The sequence below is a fragment of the Petaurus breviceps genome, unplaced genomic scaffold (genome assembly GCF_028583685.1).
Source record: "Petaurus breviceps papuanus isolate PSGF00001 unplaced genomic scaffold, PetGlider_PUasm1.0 90903, whole genome shotgun sequence".
NCBI lineage: Eukaryota > Metazoa > Chordata > Mammalia > Diprotodontia > Petauridae > Petaurus > Petaurus breviceps.
Genome location: NW_027187376.1, coordinates 142,723 through 153,165, shown reverse-complemented (window position 1 = coordinate 153,165; position 10,443 = coordinate 142,723). Strand labels below are relative to the sequence as shown.

At 49.3% G+C, this 10,443-nt stretch overlaps 2 protein-coding genes across 4 annotated transcripts in view; one reads left to right on the top strand and one right to left on the bottom strand.

Annotated features, from left to right (window-relative positions):
• BCS1L (BCS1 homolog, ubiquinol-cytochrome c reductase complex chaperone) overlaps window positions 1–2,876 on the top strand; it is a 3,339-nt gene extending 463 nt beyond the window's left edge. For both annotated transcript variants that reach the window (XM_069075148.1, XM_069075149.1), the window contains exons 2-8: window positions 327–687; window positions 790–929; window positions 1,114–1,308; window positions 1,550–1,613; window positions 1,886–2,055; window positions 2,258–2,375; window positions 2,582–2,876. In XM_069075148.1, the coding sequence (XP_068931249.1) occupies window positions 368–687; window positions 790–929; window positions 1,114–1,308; window positions 1,550–1,613; window positions 1,886–2,055; window positions 2,258–2,375; window positions 2,582–2,861 (1,287 nt within the window). In that variant the 5' untranslated portion in view covers window positions 327–367 and the 3' untranslated portion in view covers window positions 2,862–2,876. The remainder of the gene's footprint in view (window positions 1–326; window positions 688–789; window positions 930–1,113; window positions 1,309–1,549; window positions 1,614–1,885; window positions 2,056–2,257; window positions 2,376–2,581) is intronic.
• Window positions 2,877–3,029: 153 nt separating this feature from the next.
• Window positions 3,030–10,420, bottom strand: RNF25 (ring finger protein 25). Of its 2 annotated transcripts, XM_069075146.1 has the most exons (10): window positions 10,189–10,346; window positions 8,549–8,623; window positions 8,193–8,295; window positions 8,035–8,102; window positions 7,818–7,887; window positions 5,022–5,093; window positions 4,784–4,924; window positions 4,310–4,399; window positions 3,974–4,108; window positions 3,030–3,845 (listed from the first exon to the last, which is right to left on the bottom strand). In XM_069075146.1, the coding sequence occupies exons 1-10, from the start codon at window positions 10,224–10,226 to the stop codon at window positions 3,291–3,293; spliced, it is 1,347 nt and encodes a 448-aa protein (XP_068931247.1). In that variant the 5' UTR covers window positions 10,227–10,346; the 3' UTR covers window positions 3,030–3,290. The 2 variants fall into 2 exon arrangements, with proteins under 2 accessions (XP_068931247.1, XP_068931248.1); XM_069075147.1 differs by lacking the exons at window positions 4,784–4,924; window positions 5,022–5,093 and having other exon boundaries at window positions 10,189–10,420.
• Between the last annotated feature and the right edge of the window lie 23 nt (window positions 10,421–10,443).

Sequence of the window (10,443 nt, the reverse complement as noted above, 5' to 3'; positions counted from 1 at the left end):
TGGGGGGAGGAACAGGGGTCCTGAACAGGTGTGACCTCTCATCTTGGTGGGTGGAGCAGGGGTCTTGTACAAGTATGACCTCTCATCTTGGGGGGAGGAGCAGGGGTTCAGCACCATGTGACCTCTCATCTTGGGGGGGAGGAGCAGGGGTCCTGCACAGGTGTGACCTCTCCTGTTGGGGGGAGGAGCAGGGGTCCTGAACAGGTGTGACCTCTCATCTTGGGGGGGAGGAGCAGGGGTCCTGCACACGTGTGATCTCATGTCTTGGGGGGAACAGGAGACTGCTATCTCCCTCCCCCCCATGGATCTGTCTCCTCTTCACCCAGGTTTGGCAATGATGAAGGCCCAGTGAGGGGAGGCCCCCACCATGCCACTGTCTGACTTCTTGCTGGCCCTGAAGGACAACCCATACTTCGGGGCCGGCTTTGGGCTAGTGGGCGTGGGCACAGCCCTGGCCCTGGCCCGCAAGGGTGCCCAGTTGGGCCTGGTGGCTTTCCGACGCTACTACATGATTACCCTGGAGGTCCCAGGCCGAGACCGCAGCTACACGTGGCTGCTGAGCTGGCTGGCCCAGCACGGCTCCCGCACCCAGCACCTGAGTGTGGAGACCTCATACCTGCAGCATGAGAGCGGCCATGTAACCACCAAGTTTGACTTTGTCCCCAGTCCAGGAAACCACTTCATTTGGTGAGGTGGGGGGCAGGGGTGGTGCAACAGTGGCAGTGGGGAGATTTGGTCCATGTGGAGCAGAGATGGGCCTTTACTGAGGGTCCTGTATTCCCCTTTTAGGTACCAGGGCAAATGGATCAGGGTGGAACGAAACCGGGAGAAACAAATGATCGACCTGCAGACCGGGACTCCGTGGGAGTCAGTCACTTTCACTGCTCTTGGCACAGATCGAAGAATTTTCTGTAGTATCCTGAAGGAAGGTATGGAACAGTAGTGTCCATCTTTTTGGATTTTACATGGGAGGGGAATTGGGCTTGGAGGAGGCACTGGGAAAGGGAGCAGAAGGACCAAGAGTTGAAAGAAGCTGCCTGTTTGAGCTAAGAAACTAAGTATCCAAGGAAAGGAACTGTTTTCCAAGCTTCTTTTTCCCTTGTTCATTGTTAGCTCGGGAGCTGGCGCTGCAGCAACAGGAGGGGAAGACGGTGATGTACACCGCTATGGGCTCAGAGTGGAGACCATTTGGTCATCCTCGACGCCGCAGGCCCCTGAAATCCGTGGTGCTGGATAAGGGTTTGGCTGAGCGCATTATCCAAGATATCCGTGAATTCATCAATAACCCCAAGTGGTACAGTGATAGAGGTGAGGGCTTAGTGGATTGGCCAGATAATTAGCTCTTTTCCTGCACCATTTGTTTCCAGTACTCTGGACAGGTTCTGGGAGGTTGGTGTTGCACCAAAGCCGAGGGCTATCAGGGTGGGGACACATTTGGCGGGGGGGAGGGGGTAGTTGTCAAACCATTTGGCCATCATTCCTCAGAATGTCCAAATCTTGGAAGTTGTACAACTGGTCCTGACTCTGCTGCCCCGGGCTGTATTCCCAGGCATTCCCTACCGGCGTGGCTACTTATTGTACGGGCCCCCTGGCTGTGGAAAGAGCAGTTTTATGTGAGTAGGATGAAAATCTCTATCCCCTTCAATCTCTTTATCCCTGACTTGGGATGAGTGTGTTTAGAAAAAGGAGCGAAAGGGACCAAAGATGATTAGAGAGACCCCAGAAATGTCAACTAGGGTGTGGTAACTGCCAGTAGGACAGAGCTGACAAGAGGCAGAGGTGGGGACACCACAGGCATCTATCTCCCCTCAACAGTGAGACAAGGGAGTGGGGAGAAATGGTGGATCAGAATCCATGGCTTCATACTTCTTCCTGTCTTCCATAGCACAGCTCTGGCTGGGGAACTGGAACACAGCATTTGTCTACTTAGCCTTACTGACTCAAGTCTCTCTGATGATCGGCTGAACCACTTGCTGAGTGTGGCTCCACAGCAGAGCCTGGTGCTACTGGAGGATGTAGATGCAGCCTTCCTCAGCCGGGACTTAGCAAAAGAAAGTCAGTGTTGGACAGTGGGGGTGGGGAGGCCCAGGGATTGATGCCTCACTCCCTCATTTCTCCCTTTAGTCAGCCTCCTACCGGGTGATTAACTTTCATTAGGATGCCTGAGTTTTCCCAAGTGAGATTCTTACTTCTTAATTTATTCCCTGCCCCCCAAACCATGATACAACTGCCTTTTAATGATTCTGTTTTGCTTTAGACCCAGCAAAGTACCAAGGACTCGGCCGTCTGACCTTCAGTGGGCTGCTTAATGCCCTGGATGGTGTGGCCTCCACTGAAGCACGAATTGTCTTCATGACTACCAATTATGTTGACAGGTAAGGAAGGGGAGAGGAAACTCTTCTGGAGTAAGTGATGTGACAGAGGTGGAGAGACACCCTCACTAAATACTGAGAATGTGACAAATGAGAAATTTGGCCTTTTCTGCCCTTTTCAGATTAGCAAGGGGGAAAAACAGGAAATCAGCCCCTCTCTCAAATCAGAATGACACCACGTCTGTCTGTTCTCTGCTTCTCACCTCTAGGCTGGACCCTGCTCTGGTACGTCCAGGTCGTGTGGACCTGAAGGAGTATGTTGGCTACTGTTCACACTGGCAGCTGTCCCAGATGTTTCAAAGGTTCTACCCAGAAGAGCCTCCGTCTATGGCTGAATCCTTTGCAGAGAGAGCCCTGCTGGCCCAGCGCCAGCTCAGTGCTGCTCAGATACAAGGCCACTTTATGCTCTTTAAGAATGACCCAGCAGGGGCTTTGAAGCATGCTGAGGCTCTTGCTGTGACCACACCAGACTTAGCATCAAACCAATAAATGTCATTTACAGCACCAGTGCTTCTCCTGGTTAATTTTCCTGGTAGTATTTAAGAATGGGGGAAAAGGTAGGGAGAAGCTGGGTTGTCTGAATATTGTTACTAATTAGGGACTCCCACTTACCCTGAGGTCCTATATAAACAGCCACAGTTGAAGAGACAGAACAAGTTTAGGGTACATTGCTTTTTCTAGCATTCAAGGTCCTCGCAACTTCCATACAAATACAGAAAGATTTATGGAATTAACCTGCCAACTTGGCTGGATATTCCAAGGCATCTTCCTTCCATCACAAATTTGGCAGGGATACAGCTCCCCAAGACTAGACCTTTTACTTCCAGAGGCACCAGCAAGCAGGAAGTTAACTAAGCTGGGCCAATACCCTTTATTGCTTCCCTCCCACCCATTATTCCCCATCCCCCAACATTCCTGCTAGGACCCTTCCTCTGGTTCCAAGCCAGGAGGTTCCCTCCGAGTGCTGGGCCGGTAAGCACCTCGACCACGAGGCAGGCGGGGGTAAGAAGAGCCAGGCGTCCTGCCTTTGGAACGTTCCCAGCGACCACATTCCCAGTTCCTGCGGTTTGGGGGCCCCTGCCAGCTGCCAGCCCCCTTCTCCTTGGTGGGGACTTCAACCCTTTGACTCTGAGGCTCCGGCTTCAGGTCCATGGGCTCTTTGAATTGCCCGTCAGGAGGAGGCAGTTCTTGTGTGCAACTGGAGCCTTTGGGGGCAGAGTTCCCACTTGCCCGAAGGTCTCTCTGCTCTGACTGCTGCCCCGGGGTCCGGCATGCCCTGGAGGTGTCTCTTTCAGCCCTCTGGAGCTCACTCAGCCCTTGTTGGCTTGGCCCGGCCCCTGAGATCCTTTCTCTTGTATGCTGTGGGGCAATGGGCAGGATGTCTTGTGGAGCGGGCAAGGCTGTGGCAGGAGCACCTGGTGGCTGAGATCCCTTGGAGGCATCCAGGGCTAGCTCAGGCTCCACAGGGGAAGGCTAGAAAAAGGAAAGGGAAGTAGAGTGAGCGCCCCAGCGAAAGACCACCCATCCCTTCCTTGTCTTTACATAGCCTCCTCACTAAAAATAGCATGTGGCTATGCACCCGAGGTGTGTGGTGGGATCACCTGTTGGAGGCTGATGAAGTACCGGTTCCGTTCGGCCTCGGGATCTATGATTCCCCCACGCTGCTGCTGCCTCTCATAGAGCCGCTGGCGTTCCTCCTGCTGTCTCAAGCTCTCTGCATCTGGCTTGTATGGCTCCTGGAGGAAGAAAGCGTGAACTGGCTCCTGCTTCCCCAGGAAGGTTCTTGTCAGTGTCTAGTCATCAGAACCAGCCTCCCATTTCTAAGCCTTGTCTTTCAGAGGCAGGTGAAGCACCATTTTGGAGAAGCCACCTTTTTGAAATCCCTCAATGAGTTTACACCTTCACTCCTAATTCAAGAGTAAGTGGGGCCTTCTTACCAGAGGATGTTGAGGTGGGGGAGCTGCCTGCAGTGTGGCGAGGTCATATACTAGGAGCTCTCTGCAGACTGGACACTGGACACCAACACCCTGTCGGATAAAATGGATGGTGAAAATCTGTCCCCTAAAAAAAGTTCTAAGATGGTGCCTTTCTCCCTTCTTTCAGTGTGGAACACTAGAGATGTCCAATTTTTTCAATATGTATTAGTTTTGCTGATTTCTTTTTCCCCTTTTTTTTCTACAAGAGATAACTGGGAAGAGAAAGAAAAGGGAAATGGCCTATTTTGGAATGCAGGTTATGTAAAAGCAGGAACCATACCCGTCTGCTGCTGGGCCCCTGGAGGGGGCCCTTTCTGAAGTTAGGGTCCTGGGGAGAGGGCTTAGGAAGAATGGGCACAGTATCCGCTAAGGGAAGGACTCAGAAAAGGGACATTTGATGTGGTAACAAGGAAGCAGACCCCATTCTGTCTCTACCTGCTCCACTGGAGAACCTGGATGTTGCTGCTGTTCCTCTTTCTGAGCCAAAAGTTCTTGCTCCATGTGCTGGATATAGCGGGCAAGGCAATGGCAGTGGAAGTAGTGGTAACAGGGGGTCTTAGTGAAAGCTTCCTTCTCCTAGGAAGAATGGAAGTCTGCCAGCCATAGTATCTGGGCCAGGGTCCCCAGGTCTTCCTTTCCTCCTCCCTAGCCCCTACTTCCTAGGAGAACTGACCTGGAAGCCATAGAGACAGATGACACACTGGCCATGTGGAATGTTGTTGTCTGTGAGGATCTCCTTCCCTTTCTAGAAAGAAGCAGGTGGGGGAAAGGGGAGAAAGAAGACTCAGCTTGCTCATGGTCGGTCTGATCAAAGGGTGGGGCCAGGTAGATATATTCCAGCAGTCTTCCATTTAGGAAGCTCTACTCTGGATAGATTCTCCATTTCTGTTATTAATATACTTACCATCTATGTGCAGTCACTATTTAGGGCAAAGCCTCACCCTCCTGGAATCCCCAGGGAATAAATTATTTTCAATGTTTTCCAGATAGCAAAAAATTTTAAGCATCATTTTATTGAAAAAATTCATTTAGGATAAAAAACTTTCTAAAATGCAATCTATACTTCTCTGTTCTTAAACTATAAGACAAATAACTTTCTTGCTAGTTGTCATCATTAATTGCTGTACTGAGGTATATTCTAGTGAAGCCCTGAGACCCTATTAACGAATAATTCCAAGATTGCTGTGATTTTAGGTTTTCTTGCCAGCCTTCTAACAGTTTTTTTCCTGTTATTTTCAGGCTTCCAAATTGTCCCTTCTCATTGTTGGGGGGGGGGGGGAGGGAGGGGTATGTCTATAGCAGCCCCTCCCTTTAATTTGAACTTCTAATCTGTGGTAACCAAGCTTGTTAAAATCGTTTATATAACAAGAACCGGTTTTGAGTGAAGGCCTGAAGGACTCCTGTCTGAAAGCACACAAATTTTAGTATGTAAACTTTCTGACATCTACTTTGAAGAAGATGTTTTGACTTCCTCAGCTCTTGAAGGTTCTAAATACAAGTTCATCATGCCAGTGCCTTGCCTGTCTAAAGACAAATCCACATTCTTCGTCTTCTCTCAAAAAGCTTTTGTGACTAATCCCAGCTGACAATTTCTCTATTTGGCACCAAAGGTGCCCCTCTAGGGTGAGTCTATTCCACTGCTGACTCTGCACTTCAGGGACTGTGCCACAAGCATGGTTAATCCCAAAGGCAGATAACTTGAAAGTCATATTTTGTCCCTGAAATGTTTTAGTATTTGTACACAGAACAATAGCCCCTATTCATATTGATGCTTTAGGGTTACAAAGCACTTTCATACATACTAACTTTTTTGATTTTCCCAATATTCCTATCAGGCAGATAGTACACTATTATCTCCATTTATATGAAGCACTTAAAAGTCTTGAATTGGGGTGGCTAGGTGGTGCAGTGAGTAAAGCGCTGGCCCTGGAGTCAGGAGGACCTGAGTTTGGTTCCAGCCTCAGACACTTAACATCCACACAAAAAAACTAGCTGTGTAACCTTGGGCAAGTTACTTAACCCCAATTGCCCTCCAAAAGGCCAAAAAAAAAAAGTCTTGAATTTCATTTCAAAGTGGAAAGCCACATGATAAAGTCTTCACTCAGGAGAGAAGTAGAAGCCTAATTTAATTTCCTCACCCTCCCAAATACTCCCTACAAACCATCCCTCTCAGATTGATGCAAGGTTTGTTTTCTCTCACAGCCTTCTCCAGGGAACTTAAGGTGACTGGGTTGGGATTCTTAGGAGGTTTTTGGATTTCTACCCATGAAAAGCAGCTAAGAATTGAGATATTAAGGATAAAGACTGAAATATTACCAAAGGATAATCAGAAAGAGGTAAGGTCTGTGAGTAACAGCTGTGATACAAAAAATTTTAATTTGCCCTTATTCACGTTGCTAAGATAGGGTATGAGGCAATGTGGTCTACAGGGTGTCCCTAACGTCCGGACACAAAGGAAATCTCATTAACTATGTATATTTCCAAGAAATGAATGAAATTTTCAACATTTTATTTAATTAGCATAAATGAGATTTCATAGGAGACACACAGGAAATCTCATTAATTAAATTAAACTCATTAATATGGAAAGTAATCCCTAATAGCTAATGAAAGCTTTTATTCCATATGAAATTGTCATGGCTAAATTTCATGCTAATTAAATAAAATTTTGAAAATTTCATTAATTTTATTTCTTGAAAATATGCAGTTAATGAGATGTCCTATGTGTCAGGACTTTAGGGACGCCCTATAAAGGAAAGAGAATCTCTCTTATAATCTCTCTCTTTGCCTCCTTCCTCTCTCCCCCCTCTCATTGTGAGACAAGAGCCTTATAAACACCAAAATGCTAATGTAAATTTGAGGTGTTTGCTTTGTGGATATTCTGTATGCTTGATGAGAAGGTAAGTTTCAAGTATATGGACTGTGTTCAGTTTTCTTTTTAACTCCAGTAGCAACAGTACACACACTATCTTAAACTGAAGTCTCAGACATAAAGATTATTCATATGCTGAGCCTATTTTTCTCTCACTACTGAGAAAAAATAGCAAATGAACGAAGTGCTATGTTAGACAAAAAAATTATTCTTTTAGATCAGTCAGCTTTCAAGATACTGGAGTAAACACATGAAGAAGTTTGTAGAACCCCCACCTTTGGAGGGTTTTTAAAACAGGACTTTCATCAGTTTGGACCAGTTTTACCCAAAGGAAAGTAATGGGTTGAACTACTTTAGGAGAAATGAATGGTTCTAGACCAGGGATAGGGAGCTTGTGGCCTTGAGGGCTTTCTAGGTCTTTGGATGTAACCTTTTGACTGAGTCCGAGTGTTACAGAACAAATCCTTTTATTCAGGGGATTTGTTCTGTGAAGTTTGGATTCAGTCAAAGGGCTGAACTTGAAGACCTAGAGGGCCACAGGTTCTCCAGCCCTGCTTTGGCATGAAAGGAGGGAGGTCTCCCTAGGGCCCAGCTCACCTCAATGAGTTCATAGAGCACAGCAGTGCCCAATCCAGCCTCAGCCACACAACTCAGTGCTTGTGAGATCCTGGAAAGGAAAACCCAACCCCAATGTTAGGACAGTTCCTTTCCACTTCTTAAAAAAAAAGATACCCTATGTTGGTACCCTGAGGTACCCTTAACCTACAAGAGATGTGCCCTATTTCTACCCCATGTTGGTTGACGCAACACTTACTTTTGGATCTGTTCATCTGAGAGCCCTCGGGGGTTACGGATGGAGATCTTAGGCACCTCATTGGGATACTGGAAAAGAGAGACTAGATCACATGTAGTGCCATCTTTCCCCACCCCAGCATTTCTCCCCTATTTGTGGTCACCCAATAGGTACCTCACCTGTGCAGGGACCAGCAATACCAAGGTAAAGCAGACAAACTGTGAATCTTGGTCTTCAGCTGTGGCAGGGTGCAGAGTGATGCAGATTTCCCATGGTGAAGACCTGTGGATGGTCAGTATGATGATCCAAGATGGGACTGAGTGGGAACTGGGGGGTTAGGGGTGGGGTAAGTTGAGAATTCCCTCCCTAGAGAAATGAGAAGGGAATCTGTCCTAGGTAAGTTAAAGGTATCACTCTTCTTTCTTTGAGGAACAGTTTCACTTCTTACGATCTCATACAACTATATGATGATCTGAGTAAAGATCATTCCTTTATTGCTATCAGAAGCCCTTCTTAGTCCCAGCTGAGTACTCACCTCCCATTTCCTTGAACCACCTGTAATTCATCTAGGTAGATAGACTCCAACACCTCCACTTCAGAGGGTAGAACCCTGGGGAAAGAGATGGTTGATGTACCATATCCTTCCTTACTGCAGTCCCATGAGAAAGAGTGCTTGTCCTAAGGGTACTGGAGAGGAGGGTTGGTAGTAAGGACTGGTTTAAGCTTCTATGCCATTTTCTGTCTTCCTTTTCCACAAGCTAGGGATCATTTTTCATGGCTATCACAGGCTTGGGGATTTTTAATAACCATATAGAAAAATCACATTTGTCGCTTTCTTTCTGTAAGCTTCCTGAAAATGGAGAAACATTAGGAGACCCTCCTTTTCCCAAAGAGGGACCTACTCAGAGCCCAAGGAACACAGGGGCCCTAGAGGAGAGACCTTGCTGTTTTGAGAAGCACAGTAGTTCAAGCACATCTCTTACGTCGCAAGTCATTCCTTTTCCATACCTACTTCAAGATGGAAGGAAACAAGAAGTGAGTAATAACAATGAAAACAGAACTGCAGAGCATGGAGGAGTCTCAAAATCCAACTCATTCTTCTACAGATGAGAAAGTAGAGGCCCAGAAAAACTGTGCCTTGCCCAAGGCCACACAGTTGATAAGGGGCAAAGCTAGCATGAGAATCCAGGCCTTCAGATACCCAAACCAGTTGGCCTTTGGGTGTGTATTTGGGTTGAGAGGTAATAGGCTTAAATCTAAGCTGTCATTCACCATCTGGGTAATCTTAGGCAAATAAACTTATTTTTTATATGAGGGGGTTGGGTTGCCTGGCTTCTACTGCTAAGTCTGTGATTCTACCACTTCACCATCACTCTAAATCACAAGCATGAATGCTGGTCAGTAGCATCAGTCACCAATATAATTAGCAGTTACCCAAGAATCTACACGGACTCTTAAGTCCTGACCTGTTCCTATGGGTGCTTAAAAATTAAAGTCACAGGCCTTTTTGTCCACCCCCCCCTCTAAAATGGGAGGGAGGGCTGGTTAGCAAAGCACCTCAGGTGCACGGAGGACCCCACTTCTGGCTGACTGCGGACCGGGCCCGAAGCCACACAAGACGAGGGTATTTAACAATAGCAGCGAGTCGCCCCGATGAGGAGTTCGGACGAGCCTACAACTCCACCCATGCTGGAATCCCATGACAAGCCCCACTTCTCGGCTTCGGGGGCGCCTGCATCCCCATGAGAGTCAATGCCTACCGACATGGAACACGGCGGAAGGGTGGGAGGGGAGATGGCAGAGGCCCCCTTAGTCCTCCGCCCTGGCTGGGGGCCTCAAGCCTGGTTCTCCTGGCCGGGCCGGGAGTCGCCCTCGCCACGGCCTGGCCCTGGGTCCCGCTGCTGCAGGAGGTCGCTGGGGCGGAGGAACGGGTGCTTGGCTGGGGTCGCGGAGGGCCTGGCCGGCTCCCGCGGGGCTCGGGGCCATCAGGAGGCAGACGCCCGGTCGGACGAGGCTGGAGGCGTGGGCCGGCTCGGCGGCCGGACCCCGGGGTGCCCCGCCTTCGAGTTCCGTCCCCCCCAAACTACCCCCCGGGCCTCCAGGAGGCGGCCGTGGGCCCGCCCCGCCCCAGGCCGGGAGCGGCCGCCAGCCGGGTCCCGCGTCCCCGACAGTTACCAGTCCTCTTCCCCAGCTGCCGTCGCGGCCGCCGCCATCTCCTTCTGCAGCCTGCGCCGGAACCGGAAGTGCCTTCTCGCAGGCCTGGAGGTGGAGAAGCCGAGGGGCCGGCGGCCAGCCGCAGTTGCTAGGCGACAGTAGACGCCAGGGTCCTCGGTGGGGCCTGAGGCGGCGGGGCGACGGTTCGGGGCTGCCCGCAGAAGTGCCTCCATGGAGCGGGCCGTCCAGCCCTCCCTTCGCGTAACCCGGGCCCGG

What these genes read in the sequence shown, in the direction of transcription:
- RNF25 (XM_069075146.1), bottom strand. Translation starts at nt 10,226, where the DNA reads ATGGCGGCGGCCGCGACGGCAGCTGGGGAAGAGGACTG. An exon ending in CCCCACCTCAACATCCTCTG is followed by an intron (nt 4,109 to 4,309) that starts GTAAGAAGGCCC and finishes TTCTTCCTCCAG; the next exon opens with GAGCCATACAAGCCAGATGC. An exon ending in ACTTCATCAGCCTCCAACAG is followed by an intron (nt 3,846 to 3,973) that starts GTGATCCCACCA and finishes TCCTTTTTCTAG; the next exon opens with CCTTCCCCTGTGGAGCCTGA.